Source organism: Diachasma alloeum, unplaced genomic scaffold (assembly GCF_001412515.2).
Source record: "Diachasma alloeum isolate Michigan unplaced genomic scaffold, Dall2.0 Dall_scaffold_00416, whole genome shotgun sequence".
Classification (NCBI taxonomy): Eukaryota; Metazoa; Arthropoda; class Insecta; order Hymenoptera; family Braconidae; genus Diachasma; species Diachasma alloeum.
In genome coordinates, this window is record NW_021680555.1 from 45,091 (window position 1) to 62,137 (window position 17,047).

At 34.0% G+C, this 17,047-nt stretch overlaps 2 protein-coding genes across 2 annotated transcripts in view; one reads left to right on the top strand and one right to left on the bottom strand.

The window, feature by feature from the left end:
* Nucleotides 1–17,047, top strand: part of LOC107042098 (GPI transamidase component PIG-S) — a 309,102-nt gene that overhangs the window by 41,372 nt on the left and 250,683 nt on the right. The window lies entirely within an intron of this gene.
* LOC107042097 (protein I'm not dead yet) overlaps nt 1–17,047 on the bottom strand; it is an 82,151-nt gene that overhangs the window by 5,078 nt on the left and 60,026 nt on the right. Inside the window, exons 4-5 of the mRNA XM_015262978.1 lie at nt 9,358–9,623; nt 9,173–9,287 (exon numbers count right to left, since the gene is read on the bottom strand). Coding sequence (XP_015118464.1) covers nt 9,173–9,287; nt 9,358–9,623 — 381 coding nt within the window. The remainder of the gene's footprint in view (nt 1–9,172; nt 9,288–9,357; nt 9,624–17,047) is intronic.

Genomic DNA, 17,047 nt, shown 5'->3' on the forward strand with positions numbered 1-17,047 from the left:
AGAACATAAAATTGGAGGTGTTACTGGGTAAGTAATTGATTATAACACCATAACTCGGTAAATATTCGTTGTATCGAAAAAATGGAAAAGTACTTTTTTATTGCAAAAGTATAATATATTTATGGAAGAATTTTGTTTTTGTCAGAAATTGCAATTTACAATGAATTTGTTTATGAAAAAACATTGAAAATGGTAAAAAACAAAAATACAACTCGCTAAAAAACTGGAAAAAATATATGTAATAGAGTGCTTATCACAGAATGCGCTGTTAAATTTTCCTGGGGTATTTCAATATAGGGCCTGAGATATTAATTATTTAATGACGTTGCATCGATCCAAGTGGAGCAATGAGCACGCTGCGCTGAGCGACTTGTTGTTGAGAGTCTGCGGTATTTTGCGGATGCTCCGACTAATTGTAGAATAAATATGTAATTGATTGTTGACATGTGAATTCATTCTCTTTTTCTATGCGAAATGGTGGGAGGAAAATGGAAGCAATAATAATTTATTAAAAATAGAAATGTGAAAAAAAACTACATTCATGTTTTACAGAGTGGCGGCATGCATTTCAGAAAGTTACTTTACAATGCTTCGAATCACGAATTCGTCGTCCAGGGAATAATAATTATGACGAATTTGTGTAATGATTTGAAAGCTCTTAAACTTCATGATTTCATTGCTAAAAGCCAAAATGTTTTTTTGAACCTGAAACCAGGTGAGTTTATCATTCTTAGTAACAGGGAATAATAAATTTTACATTTCAGACTGAGTATTATTAATCGGTAAAAAACAATGAAATTGCCGAGTCCCAACGTTGGGTGAAGAATTTTCAAATCGAAATTTCAAAGCCTGTTCTTCTAGTTCATGTTATTCGTTCGTACAAAAGATCGTTTGAATAGAAGTCATTGATGCTTTGGCAAATTCATACAATTCTCATGGGGTTGTGATTTGATTATTACGAGACGTTGCAAAGAAATGCCATTCAGCATCCACCCCAAAATCCGCTTGATGATAAACCAGATTTATGAAATTTTTTCTATTTTTATACTGGGAACTGGCACCAGTAGAGAAGTGGAAAATTTTTTCAACACAATATTTTTTTTTCAAAATGTTAATGATTTTTTTGAGGAATAAATGGACAGCTACTGTATCGTGGATAGAGGACTCAGAAATCACTACAAAACTATCGTGTTTCAATTCAGTAGCATCTTGATAGGCAACTAACGGGTGAATAGTTCCTTGATCTTTCGCCCAGTAATAGCCTTGAACACCATCCTGAATTAAAAATGGATATTTTTCAGCAAAATCGCTAAGAATGATAAACTCACCTGGTTTCAGGTTCAGTTTACACTGAGTCAAAAAAGCTTTTTGGCTTTTAGCAATGAAACCATGAAGTTTAAGAGCTTTCAAACCATTACACAAATTCGTTATAAAAGAATCAGCATCTTCGAAAAAATCAATTCTTCGAATAAATTCAGAACGGTCAGTAGCAGTCCAAGTCATGCACGTCACAGATTCAATGGAATTTACGTCGCAAATCTCTTCTAAATGATTTTTTATACAAGTGTCACCTGGACATTCAGAGCAGTCACCAAGGTGGCGAGGTGAGGTTCGATTTTCACACATCATGCTCCTCAGAACGTCTGAATAATCCTTCGGAAATTGATACTCATCGAACGAGTCCGGTAATTCGAAAGCTTTTATCCCTTACAATTCCAATTTAACATTCTGATGGATTTTACAAACACAAACCGAATAATTTTTTGTAGGGTTTCTCGGACACCTCCAACTTTAACCGAAAGGCAATCTTTTTTACCGGGCATAATGCGACTAATGTCTTCAGTTCTGTAAAATTCTTTCACTAATTGTTTTGTAGTCATACTTACCGAAGATCTGCGTGTTTTTCTCGGATCTGCGCGTTTTTCAATGCGCTACTCTTTTGTTGTTATCCTTGACAAGTCGTGAGTCATAATGAATCACGTGACAATTTTCAATAAACTTAAACAATAATACCCTTATAAGGTGTTAGAATTCTGCAATTGATAAAATTTAAAAGGACGGCATGCTGAGAAAACAATGCATTTCACTGGGAGCTTACTTGTGGCTCTACACAGCGCGGTCCGTCAACTTAGTTCGATGCGGCCTCAGGAAATAATTAATATCTTAGGCCCTATATTGAAACACCCGATGAAAATTTAACAGCGCATTTTCTAATAAGCACTTTATTACATGTATTTATTTCCGATCTTTAGCGAGTTGTATTTTCATTTTCTATCATTTTTAATTACTTTTTATAAACAAAGTCATTGTAAATTGCAATTTTTGGCAAAAACAAAATTCTCTCATAAATAGATCACACTTTTGGAGTAAAAAGTAGTTTTCTGTTTTTTCGATACAACGAATAGTTACCGAGTTATGACGCTATGTACAATTACCTACATGATGACGCAGCGAATTTTGTTTGTTGCATAACTTATACAAAAAAAATTTTTTTCATTGTCCTCGCGTCTACAGATATTTCTGGACCTCTTCTGCAACATATTTGAAACTCAGGGAGAAATAATTTTTGGCGTATTGAAATATCGTGGAATGCCTCATGACTAACAAACAAAATTATATGTCAAAATATGTCGCTTTTTCGAAAAAAGTCTATTGATTTTCTTTGAAACTCTACAAGAATTCTATGACATTTTTATTAAAATTCTATTGAAAAATTTCATTTTTTGCACCAATTCTATTAAAAATTCTGTAATTTTCCTTTGCATTTGTTAATAGATATTTGTTCATAGAATAAAGCCGATGAAGGTCGATTTTTTCATATAACTTATTGTTTTGGAATTCTTCTTATGTGAATTTTTGGGAATTTTCCAAGTTTCATTTTCTGATTTTATTATGAGGAACAAATAGAATGAAAAAAATTTGAAAAAAAAAATTGATTGCATTTGATATGATAAAATGGAAAAAATCATGATATTAAATTTAAAAAATATAATAAAAAAGGTCTTCCTGCCTCATTTTTCCTAAAAACATGAGTATTTAGTAATCTGACAGAGTAATCGATTAAGTTTCAGTTCTGATTACGAATTATTCAATCAAAGAAGTCTTGAGTTGAATTAACGTGTAATCAAATCAAATAATTTTGGAGTCAGATTGAAGCTTAATTAATTAATCAAATAATTTCTCTGTCAAATCAACGCTTAGTGAAATAATTAAATAATTTTTTAAATTGATTGACGATTGATGGAGTAATTCATCAATACAACTTGCGATTGATGAATTATTAAGTAATCAAGCACATTTAGGTTATGATTATTGATTGATTAAATATTCAATAGTTTTCAGTGCTGATTGCCGATTTGTCTTGTAATCAAAAAATCAGTGGAGAGATTAATGGATTACAAATATAATCATCAAACTGAGCTGTAATCATTAATGTAGTAAAGTAATGATTAATACCGACCCCTGCTTGAGAGAGGGTTAGAATCTTTTAAATCAATGTCAGACGAGAGTGGAATATTCCTAACGAGTATTAAATGAGAGCCGATAATTCCTAATGAGTGTTAAATGAGAGTAGATAATTTTTGATGAGTTTAAGAGAAGGGTAGAATTTTTTTTATCAATGTTAGATGAGAGCAGAAAATTCCTGATGAGTTTGAGAGAAGAGTAGAATTTTCTTTATCGATGTTGCACGAGAGCAGAAAGTCCCTAATGATCGTTAAAGGGAGCAGATAATTCCCAATGAGTGTTAAATAAAAGCAGATAATTCCTGATGAGTATTGAATGAGAGTAAATAATTTCTGATGAATTTTAGAGAGGAGCAGAATTTTTTTAATGAATGGAGGAACGGAGCATAAAATTCATAATAAGTATTAGAAAAGGGCACAAATTTTTCATCACTATGGCACGAGAGCAGAAAATTTCTAATGGATGTTGAATGTGAGCACATAATTCTGGATGAGTTTGAGAGGTTAGAATTTATTTGATTAATTTTTGATGAGAGTAGAAAATTCCTAATGAGTGTTAGATTTGAGCAGAAAATTACTAATGAGTGTTAAATGAGAGCAGATAATTTTTGATGAGTTTACGAGAAGGGTAGAATTTTTTTTATCAATGTTGGACAAGAGCAGAAAATTCCGAATGAGTGTTAAATAAGAACCGATAACTCATGATGAGTTTGAGAAAGGAATAGAATTTTTTAAATCAAGGTTGAATGACAGAAGAAAATTCCTAATGAGTGTTGAAGGAGAGCAGATAATTCCCGCTCAGTTTGAGAGAGAGGCAGAATTTTTTTAGTCAATCTTGGACGAGAGTAAAAAATTCCTGATGAGTGTTAGATGGGAGCAAATAATTCCTTATGTGTTTTAGAGAGGAGCAGGATCTTTTAATGAATGTAGGAGCGGAGCAGAAAATTCATAATAAGTGTTAGAAAAGAACAGAAATTTTTTAATCAGGGTTGAACGAGAGCAGAAAATTTCGAATGAGTGTTAGATTTAAGAAGATAATTCCTAATGAGTATTAAATGAGAGCAGATAATTCTTGATGACTTTAAGAGAAGGGTAGAATTTTTTTATCAATCTTGGACGAGAGCCGAAAATTCCTAACGAGTGTTAAATGAGAACAGATAATGCCTAATTAGTGTTAAATGAGAGCAGATAATTCCTGATCAGTTTAAGAGAAGAGTAGAACTTTTTTATCAGTGTTGGACGAAAGCAGAAAATTTCTCATGAGTGTTAGATGTGAGCAAATATTTCTTAATGAGTGTTAGATAGTAGCAGATAATTTCGGATGCGTTTTAGAGAGGGATGGAATTTGTCCGATTAATGTTGGACGAGAGTAGATAACTCCTAATGAGTGATAGATGAGAGCAGATAATTCCTGATGAATTTTAGGGAGGGGTAGATTTTGTTTGTATAATGTTGGAGGAGAGCACAAAAATCCTAATGAGTGTCAAAAGAGAGCAGGTAATTCCTGATGAGTTTGAGAGAGAGGTAGAATTTTTTTAATGAAGGTTAAATGAGAGCAGACAATTCCTAATGATTGATAGAGGAGAGCAGATAATTCCTGATGAGGTGTAGAGTGGAACAGAAATTTTTTAATCATGATTGAACGAGACCAGAAAATTCTTAATGAGTGTTAAATGATAACAGATAATTCCTGATGATTTTTAGAGAGGAGCAGATATTGTTTAAGGGGTAGCGGTACCCCTTGTATGTGTTGAATTTTAGAAACGTCCTCGTGTCTATAGTTATTAACTTTTCGAAACCAAAAAACTTTAATCACTCCATTACTATATTGTGCAGTGCCTGAAGTTTTTTGATTTCGAAAAATTAGTAACTATTAACACGAGGACGTTTCTAAAATTCAACACATGCGAGGGGCATCGTTTCCCCTTAATGAATGTAGGAGCGGAGCAGAAAATTCATAATAAGTATTAGAGAAGAACAAATTTTTTAATCAAGGTTGAACGAAAGCAAAAAATTCTTAATGAGTGTTCAATGAGAGCAGATAATTCCTAATAAGTATTGAATGAGAGCAGATAATTCCTGATCAGTTTATAGGAAGAGTAGACTTTTTTTCATCAGTGTGAGATGAGAGCAGAAAATTCCTCATGAGTGTTAGATATGAGTAAATAATAATTCCTAATAATAATTCCTAATCGGAAAAATTCTACTCCTCTCTAAAACGCATCCGAAATTATCTGCTATCATCTAACACTCATTAAGAAATATTTGCTCACATCTACACTCATGAGAAATTTTCTGCTTTCGTCCAACACTGATAAAAAAAGTTCTACTCTTCTCTTAAACTGATCAGGAATTATCTGCTCTCATTTAACATGCATTAGGAATTATCTGTTCTCAATTAACACTCGTTAGGAATTTTCGACTCTCGTCCAACATTGATAAAAAAATTCTACCCCTATTCTTAAAGTCATCAAGAATTATCTGCTCTCATTTAATACTCATTAGGAATTATCTTCTTAAATCTAACACTCATTCGAAATTTTCTGCTCTCGTTCAACCCTGATTAAAAAATTTCTGTGCTTTTCTAACACTTATTATGAATTTTCTGCTCCGCTCCTACGTTCATTAAAAAATTCTGCTCCTCTCTAAAACTAATAAGGAATTATTTGCTCCCATCTAACACTCATTAGGAATTTTCTACTTTCGTCCAAGATTGACTAAAAAAATTCTACCTCTCTCTCAAACTTGGCGGGAATGATCTGCTCTTCTTCAACACTCATTAGGAATTTTCGGCTTTTGGACAACCTCGATTTAAAAATTTATGCTCTTCTCTAATAGTTTTTGTGAATATTCTGCTCTGATTCCTACATTCATTAAAAAAATTTAGCTCCTCTCAAAAACTCATCAAGAATTATCTGCTCATATTTAACGTTCATTAGAATTTTTCTGCTCTTGTTCAGCATTAATCTAACAGATTCTACTCCTTTCTCAACCTCACCATGAATTATCGGCTCTTATTTAACACTCATTAGGAATTTTCAGCTTTTGGACAACCTCAATTAAAAAATTTATGCTCTTCTCTAATACTTTTTTGTAAATTTTCTGCTCTGCTCCTACATTCATTAAAAAAATTCTGCTCCTCTCGAAAATTCATCCAGAATTATCTGCTCATATTTAACGCTCATTAGAATTTTTCTGCTCTTCTTCAACATTAATCTAACGGATTCTACTCCTTTCTCAACCTCATCATGAATTATGTGCTCTCATTCAACACTCATTAGGAATTTTCTACTCTCATCCAAAATTAATCAAATAAATTCTAACCTCTCAAACTCACCCGGAATTATCTGCTCACATTCAACAGTCATTAGAAGTTTTCTGCTCTTCTCTATTCTCCTTCCTTTATTAATAAATTTCTGCTCCTCTCTAAAACTCATCAGGAATTATCTGCTCACATCTAACACTCTTTAGAATTTTTCTGCTCTCGTCCAACATTAATCGGACAAATTCTACCCCTCTCTAAAACGCATCCGAAATTATGTGCTATCATTTAAAACTCATTAGGAAATATTTGCTCGCATCTAACACCTATGAGAAATTTTCTGCTTTCGTCCAACACTGATAAAAAAAGTTCTACTCTTCTCTTAAACTGATCGGGAATGATCTGCTCCCATTTAACACTCATTAGGAATTATCTGTACTCATTAGGAATTTTCGACTCTCATCGAACACTAATGTGAATAAGCATGAATTTTCTGCTCTGTTCCTCCATTCATTAAAAAAATTCTGCTCCTCTCTACAATTTATCAGAAATTATCTACTCTTCTCTTAAACTCATCAAAAATTATCCGCTCTCATTTAACATTAGGAATAATCTGCTCTCATTTAACACTCGTTAGGAATTTTCTACTCTCATCCGATATTGATTTCAAATATTCTAACCCTCTCTCAAACTCATCCGGAATTATCTGCCCTCATTCAACCGATATTCATGCCGATTATGAGTACGATTTATCGGCAAAGAAATATATCGGCACATTAAAAATTTTGCTCTTCTCTATTACTTATGAATTTTCTGCTCCGCTCCTACATTGATTAAAAAGTTTCTGCTCCTCCCTAAAACTCATGAGGAATTTTCTGCTTGCATGTAACACTCAGGAGTTTTCTGCTCTTGTCCAACATTGATTAAAAAATTCTACTCCTGTCTCAAATTCATCAGGAATTATCTGCTCTCATTCAACACTCAATAATTTTGTGCTCTTGTTCAACCTTGATTAATCAATTTTTACTCTTTTCTAATACTGATTATGAATTTTCTGCTCCGTTCCTACATTCATTCAAAAATTCTGTTCCTTTCCACGGCTCATCAAGAATTATCTGCTCACATCTAACATTCATTAGGAATTTCTCACTCTCTTCAAACATTTCTCGAGAAAATTTTAGGGGTACTTATTGATTTCGATTTTGGTTCTCGCAGAAATTGAGCAGATTAATAGACCGTTACTTTTTACCACTTATCGATTTCGATTGTGCCATTTGACTACCTAGCTTAACGGCCAATTTATAGAAGTTTTTTTTCCGCGGAACTACAGGAGCCGAATTTCCCTTGTTTGCACAGAAATGATGCAGATAATAAGCAGATAATTCTCGCATTTCTTATTACTATTTTCAATGAACTTTCGGGTCACTCGGTTTTGACCTCACCTATTAAATTTCCATTTTTTTGAAAAAATCATTACATTAAATTTGTTTTGGCGCAGAAATGGAGCTGAAAAATGAAATATTACTTTTTTCTACTCATCGACCTCATTTATGGAAGTTGGCCGCCTAGCTTGACGGCCAATTTCTTAAAATCGATTTTTTTCGCAAAAAAAAGAAGCAGATTTTTTTTTGGTTTGCGCAGAATTAAAGCAGATAATTTTGGCATAATCGCCTTTTTGATCCGATAACCTTGGCTGCCTAACTTTGGGGGGCTAATTCGAGAGAGTGCAAAGAGTTGGCAGAAAATTCGAGGGAATGCAAGGAGTTTCTAGGAAATTTGAGTATAATTACAGCTGTATGCAAGGTACAGCCGCTTGCAATTTTTTGATGATTGTCACAAACCACGCTGGGAGCCCACTATAACCGTGGATCAAAGACAATTTTGGAACATAAATATTAAAAATTGAGTTTTCTAAATCTCGATAAGTTTAGACACACTCAATTGCTATACAGAGAATTTTCTCATAATTAATTTTTCTAATTTAAAAACATTATTCGTAAATGAAGGACGAAGTCCTTGGTCTACCTCACAGAAATTTTTGGAATGGCCAGAAAAAAATTTTCTATGAGTATTTATGTTCGGAAGGAACGTAGGAATTTCGCCAAAGACTGGTCATCCAATAATAAGTATTCGGAACAGCATGGCTTTGGTTATGGAGGGCACTGATGGGTTTTTATCGTCTGTCAGTTTTTGTTTTTCTTATGTTATGATTATTCTGTCAAGATTCCATGAACAACTGATAGATTATTAAGAATAAATTATTGCCCTGATGAAGGACACCTTGTGGGTCCGAAACGTCGACAGAAATGGAAGGTTTTCGTTTTGGATCTTCTAATTGTTATTAATTTGACTTTGTATTAAAACCGCTTGGATGACCGTATATGGCTGAGGAGTTGGCATTTCTATATTAATAAGTATTCTCATTATGACTCATCTGTTATTTTACCGTTTCAAGTTCGACTAGAACTGTCTCCATGATAGGCATCATCATAGCAGTCGCAGCTGTATTTGAGATCCACATGGAGATGAACATAGTTACACAGAAAAGTCCCAAACTCAATCTGAGGAATTTAGATTCTTTAACAATTTGTAAGCTATAATGGTTGTCATTTTCCACTGAGGTAAACTTACTTTCTGTGACTACAGCCGATAGTCCTGATGATTAACAATGCCACCCGCATGTGAAGTCCTGAATTTTCGATAACTACTGCGATAACAAGGCTGCCGAGAAACATCATTGTTGTGTCATTCATATAACAATCTGCCGTCTTCGATGTACTCAGAATGCCCATTAATGGGTAAAGCACTACTGGAATCATGCCGGTAATTGGTAATGGAAGAACTTCTGTTACCCAGAACATAGCCATCAAGGTAACAACATACAGGCATCTGTACATCTAGAATAATGGATATCAAAGAGTCTAGTGGAATAAGTTTTTCCTGTTGTTTATCATCATGAAATATGCCTGCATACAAATTTTCAAATTTTTATTTGCATTTCTGCTGGTTTTATCGCAAAATAAATCTTTTTATTATTTCTCGTCTTTAAGCTATCAAAGTGTTCTAAAAATCTGAAAAAATTCTTAAAAATCAGAAATATATCAACATTTATATGATATTTATTTATTTATTGTTTTACAATAATTTCCATTGAAACAAAAAGATTCGCTTTTCCAAAATTCCTTTTAACATGATTAGATGAAGATCCAGCTTTGAAGAAAATCATCATCTTTTATTTCATGTCTTTCCATAGAATATCTCGAAGAAAACTTTCATTTTTTGGCTGCGCCATGTTGAGAAAAAGCCTTTATATGACATATATGACCCCCATGACCCTTATTTTGACCAGTGTTACCAGATCGGGACGTCACCGCATTTAAAATTGTCCAGATTTTGGCTATCAATCGCCAAAATCTGGTAACCCTGATTTTAACTCCCATGACTCGTAATCCAACCCTCGTCACCCTTATTCTCACTCTCATTATAACCTACGCGACCCTTCCTTTGACCCTTATGACCCTTAGTTTTTAACTGTTAATTTTTGACTATTAATTTTGAGTACCAAATTTTCATCACCAGAAGTCGTTTGGATTTTTATAATATAGAGAGATGTTAGGGACCCTTATTTTGACCCTTATGATCCTTAGTTTCTGACCAACATGATCCTTAATTGGACCTTTGGTCTGACCTTTGTGATCCTTAATCTGACCCTCGTGACCCTTATTCTGACCCTTGTGATCCTTCATTTTTTACTCTTAACCGTTCCTCATAACCCTTATTTAGACCCTTGTGTCCCTTCATTTTTTGCTCTTAACAGTTGCTCACAACCCTTGTTTTGACCCTTGTGACCCTTCATTTTTTCCTCTTAACCGTTGGTCACGCTACGAGCCCCGCGACGCACTTTTTCCGATTTTTTAAATTACATTGCAGTGAAGCCTCAGAATTTTTAAAAACAATTTGACATCTCATTTTGAAGTGTCTAGAAGCCCTATCAATGAAAATATCCGCCAAAAATATCATAAGTAGTTGGATTTTATAATTTTTTTTCCGAAACTCCGGGCCGTGTACCGTGTATGAGGCGAATTTTCAGAAAAAACATGGTAACTTTGTGCTTCAATACATAATTAAGGGTAAAACTGATCATGAAAAATCTTACGGGACTTCTTCAAATATCTGATCTACAGGGTGTCCCAGAGCATGTGACCAATGTAAATGGGAAATAACTTCGATACAGTAAAATGTAAATAATTGTTCTTTTTTATTGTACAAGGAACATTCAGCAAATTACAATTCCTTCCAAGTGTCCGCCATCACTTGTACTGCAGAATTCTACCCTGCGTTCGAAACTGGTATAGATGCGCTGTATTGTGTTTTTATCAACAACTCGGATAGCATCCCTAATTGCGTCTTGCAACTCTCACACCGTCGTCAGATGCTTCTCATAGCACTTGTCCTTGAGGAAACCCCATAGGCAAAAATCGCAGGGATTTAAGTCCGGACTGTAAGGCGGCCATTCCATGCTCCCATGGGCATACTTCGGGTAACCTAAGCCTAACACACGAGTGCCGTAAACGGAAAAAATAGAAATTCTTGAGTAACAAATTTTTTTGTGCCCAAGGAAAGAAGTTCTTCTCTAAGAACTCACAGTAAATATCAGCACTGATTGTCGGACTCTCAATAAATTCAAGGAAAATACTTTTTATTGTAATTGCCGCATATGTAGTGACTTTTTTCGGGTGTGAGGACTTGGTTTCAATAACGTGAGGTGACTCAGTCCCCCAAAAGTGAAAATTTTGTTTATTTACTAAGCCACCTAAGTAGAAATGTGCTTCGTTCGAGAAGATGATATTCTGTGCCTTCATTTCCTTGGATTCAAAAAAATTGTGAAGTTCTTGGCAAAATTGTAAACGGCGAGCCATCCCCTCCTCACTTAAAAATTGATGTACAGGAATTTTGTAGGGATGGAAGTTTAAAAACACTGTCAAGATGCGGTGAAGTGAAGTTTTTAAGACTTTCAAAGTTGGAGTAGCCTTTCGAACAGGATCATTTGGATATTTTTTGAAATGTTCTTCAGTTGTGCGGACAACTTCATCCGTAGTTACAGTACATGAAGGACCAGGATGCTCATGCCTTCTATCGTTTAGTGTACCGTACTGATCAAATTTCTTAATTATCGCGAAAATACCCATAATTGATCGGAAAATGCGTTAATTTTCAACAAAAGAAGAAAACAAAATTTTTTGGTTAGTTAGTTCATTCACTTTATTTACCGTTTGAGACTCGAATCAGACACTCCAGTGTATGTGCCATACTTAGAACGAAATGCTCTTATAGCTGCCGTAGCTGAATCTCCTTTTCGGTAATATGATTTGATGAGGAATGATTTTTATTCGATGGCTAAATTTTCCATTTTAGTGCTCCAATTCCCGAGCGATTGAAGCATGAATGAAATTTGCGGAGAGTCTCCACTTCAACCATATATTAGACTTTAGACTGCACTGCCACCTTGCGGTATTCTACGCAATTTACTTTGGTCACATGCTATGGGACACTCTATTACTGATTTCTTGAATTAGAGCCAGAGCTCAACACGACAATTCAGTAATTACTCACCTGAAGAGAACGAATGTTCCTTCACTCAATCTGCCTCCTCAATCACCCACAAACAACCGGAATTGTGGAGAGAATTTTTTGTAAATCTTCTCTACCACGAAAATTCTTGGCTCTCGGATGTGTATCAAAAAATTTACAAATCTCATGAATAGAATAAAATAAAAATGAGAGCTAGCGTGTAGCTCTGTGTGCATCTGGCCGTTCGACCTGCCCGTGCTAGTTCTCTATTTCGCCACGAGACGGCTTTATATTAAACCACGCCTTCGTCAGAGATCCCAATAGGAAATGTCCAAATTTCAGATGATTTCGAGTCAACCAAGCCTAACTTTTCGAAACAATTTTTTTAATTTTTTAACAAGGAATTTTCAATTTGTTGACATTTTGAGCCGAAACATCCAAAACATCAGAAACATCTCATTATCTGGTAACCACTAGTTTTTAGTACCATGCAAAACGTGAAGATTTACCATTCTCTGAGAACGTGTTTATAAAACTTTTTAACCTGAATTTCCAAAAAATTGGTTTCCTTTTTCTCTACACGTATGAAAAAATCGTATGGGAGGAACTTTCTATACGGATTGTGTATAAGAATTCTATAGGATTACCGTATATGATATTCGGATATTTCTATACGAATATTTTCTATAAGAATTATTTCTATACATGAATATTTACATGAACTTTTGTTTTCATACAAAAAATATCTAAACGCTCCAGAGAAAAACGTAGAGAAATGTCGCAACTCCTAACGAAATGTTTCTATACATGAGAAAGTGGGTTGGATAGGATCAAACTTATAGAAATCGTATAGAAATAATTTGTATAAAAAATATCCGTATAGAAATATCCGAATATCATATACGAAAATCTCATAGAAATTCTATACGCAATCCGTATAGAAAATTTCTATACGATTTTTTCATACGTGTAGTTACACAGGAATATTGTCATTTGATTTGATAGATATTATCACAAGGAATATTTTACCGTTATTATTTTGAAACTAATATTTCGAAAAAAAAATAGAGATATGGGACATTCCATGTCAACTCAGCCACCCTGAATATTTTTGATTCTCAAAATTCTGAATTGACATGCTCACAGTCAGGTACTACGTAAGTACATGCTTTACGTAAGTTTTGTTCCTTCAACATCAATTGGTTGTCTACAACATGTGTCAAAAACTCAAATTTTTGAAAAATCATATCTCGCGAACTAATTCACGGATTTTAATGAGTAAAAAACGATTTTTTTTGTTGTATCATGTACTATTCGGTAAAAATACGCCAGTACTGTGAGGACGAGTAATGACCCTTTTTCAGAGGTTTTCATTTTTCAAATTCCACTGTTACACAGGGGCCAGTCGAAAATCAATTGATTCTCTTTTTTCTTGATAAATAATAATAATCCCCAATTTTTTCGGGACATTTTGAAACGTGATATCGATATGGAGATGTGAAAAAAAATTTTTTTGCATGAAAAAATTTTTTTTTTGACATTAATTGCTATAATTAGTAAAATCACCTTGTCAATTCATCACTTATACTGGTATAGTGAATCATCCACGTAACCAATGATATAACTGCGTTGCAGGCCTAAAAATAGGAGGAGCATAATGGTTTTAACATTATTTTGAATAATGAACATTGATTTTGGGGAAGAATGCTATCCAAAACTAATAAATTTTCTCATCAGATCCCTACTCTGTTAGAGGAAAAAATGAAATTTCAGGTTTCACTGAAAATTCAGTGAAATTCCAGAATTTTAACTACAACAAAGACGAAAATTCCTGAAATTATTTGAAATTCCAATGAATTTTTTCTGAAATCTGAAATTTCATTATTTTTTCCCCCTAAATCGCATTCAGTGTTGATGTCCTGAAAATGCATGTATATATTAGTGTGGCTCAGGCACCGTAGATTTCCAAATTTCACTTTGCCCGGAAATGGAAACGATGGTTGACTCTATGGAAAGACTAAGGGAATTTTTCCCGATTCTGAGAAACATTTCGCTGGGCGGCATAAGTAATGCAAAGTTACATGAAAATATTTGACCCACTGGCAGTATGTACTTATGAAGTTTGGTGGAAAGTCAAATTGCTTTATGACGGTCTGTTGCCAGGTAGCGAAAGTGTCGAGCAGTGCCGTGGGTATCTTCCAGGCAATGCAGTAGAGGTTTGCCTGCGCCCATTTACTAAACTACCTGGGTTGGGGCAGAATATTCAGAGAATATTTTTATTTCAGAAAAATAGTGAAAATAAATATTTTGAATTTTTTTAGGTTTATTTTGCAGCCGTATCAGTTGAGAAAACCAATGAAAAAAATCAGTCGAGAAAACGTGGAAAATATTTCCTAGCCATTTCCACTCATAGTTCAGACAAATAGCGGATATTCTTAGGCTGAAATCGAAAAAATAACAGGAGCACGAAAAAATATGAATTTGACGGGGAATAACGTCAATAATAACATCTCAAGTTTTCAGGACTATGTCAAGGGGGGGTTGTCCAAAAATAATGAAAAAGTGAACAAACAGGCGCAGCGCGGCCTTTCTCGCCTCACGTTGTCAAAACTGTTACAGATACAATAAAAATGCATAAGACTCGATTTGTAGAGGATGAAATTTCCGGCAAAAAACTCCCGACGGTATTTTTCTATCGTCAATAGTTTACCCACCAAGCGCGCCCGAGATTTCAACGCAAAAGTGCTCCTTCATCCCGCACGCCAAAAAATCTATGTTAGTTGTTAAATTAAAAAAAAAACATCCAAACGTTGAAAAAAAAATCTGCGGGAATTCCCATATCATATTGAAACCCCAAATAAGCATTTTTTAGGAGGATTAATTTTTTTCCGTCATCTTTCAATTTTATACTGTTGAACAAATTTTCATTTTCTTCCAATTTTTCAGTAAATTTCAATGCTTTATAACTTTTGAACGAATAATCGGATCGACAAAAATGAAAATTCATTTTCTTCGTTATTCATCCCGCCATCATTTTCATATTTTAATATTTTGCTCTAATTTCCATATTTTTTACAATAATAAATCATAAACAAAAAAAATCCCCTTCCATCGTCTCTCCCGTGTAAACATTTTTTTCCGTCATCTTTCAATTTTATACTGTTGAACAAATTTTCATTTTCTTCCAATTTTTCAGTAAATTTCAATGCTTTATAACTTTTGAACGAATAATCGGATCGACAAAAATGAAAATTCATTTTCTTCGTTATTCATCCCGCCATCATTTTCATATTTTAATATTTTGCTCTAATTTCCATATTTTTTACAATAATAAATCATAAACAAAAAAAATCCCCTTCCATCGTCTCTCCCGTGTAAACAAATGATTTTTTTACATAACGGACTTTGTTATTTATAAAGTCTATGCCAGGGAAAATTGTAAGATTTTTTGTAAATTTTTAATGTTTTTGATATGGGGTATTTTCAATAAACAAACACTAATTTTTGTTCTTCATTATTTGTCAATGCATGTAAATTTTCTTGGAATTTTTTTGAAATTCTTTGTCCCCTTGCGTTTTTATTAAATTCTCAATATTACTAGATTTACAAATTTTCGAAGTTCCTTCACAAAATCGGTCTGTACGGACTCCCCCGCCTCCGATGCGTGCCCCTCCCAGTCTCCGCGTAGTAATGGTGAGAATTTAATAAAAACGCAGAAGGGGAAAGAATTTCAAAAAAATTCAAAGAAAATTTACATGTATTGAAAAATAATGAAGAAAAAACTTTAGTGTTGTTTTATTGAAAATACCGTATAAACAAAAACATTAAAAATTTATAAAAAATCTTACAATTTTTGCTGACATGGACTTCATAGATAACAAAGTCCGTTATGTGAAAAAAATCATTTCTTCACATGGAAGAGACGATGAGAGGAAATTTTTTTTGTTCATGATTTATTATTGTGAAAAATATGCAAATTAGAGCAAAACATCAAAAGATGAAAATGATGGCGGGATCAATAATGAAGAAAATGAATTTTCATTTTCGCCAATCCGATTATTTGTTTAAAAGATACAAAGCATTGAAATTTACTTTGAGAAATTTCACTTGGAATGGAAAATTTGTCAAGCTATATAGGTAATTTAGTTACACGATGGACGGAAGAATATTACCTGAGGATATGAAAACCTTGGATTACTCATTTTGGAATAGTTTATGACGCGAAGAGTCAAACGCCTGACAAGTTTCTCATTTGGGTTTTAGGGGTGGAGCTCCCACCCATTTCGTCCTTCTAATGAATTACCTTCTTACAATTTTCCGCGTGCACTAGAAGTCAGTTGAGGAAAGATTCCCAAACAGTTGACATCGCAGTACTCGCTCCTTTAACGTGCTCTTCACGCTCAATATTCAGGAAAAATAACGCTTCAATATGCCGGAAACGCGACAAGACACAAACGTTGTGTTAATCGGTAACACAACACCAGAAATTTGTGGGAACCAATTGCCTTCGAATGAGCAGGTTTTGAGATGTTACTATCATTACACCAGACATAGTACACCAAAACTCAATACCCGCGAAGCTTTGATGTGTGTTGTTCGGATGTGCGCTGTGTTCTGGGAATATGCGGGGATCCCAATTGTGAAGGAGTGTCATGCAATAGATAAATTGGAAAAATTAGTGCAAAAACACAAAACCATCCTCAAGTTTGGCTCCTTGAAGGAGAAATATGTGAATTACCAAGTACAAGAG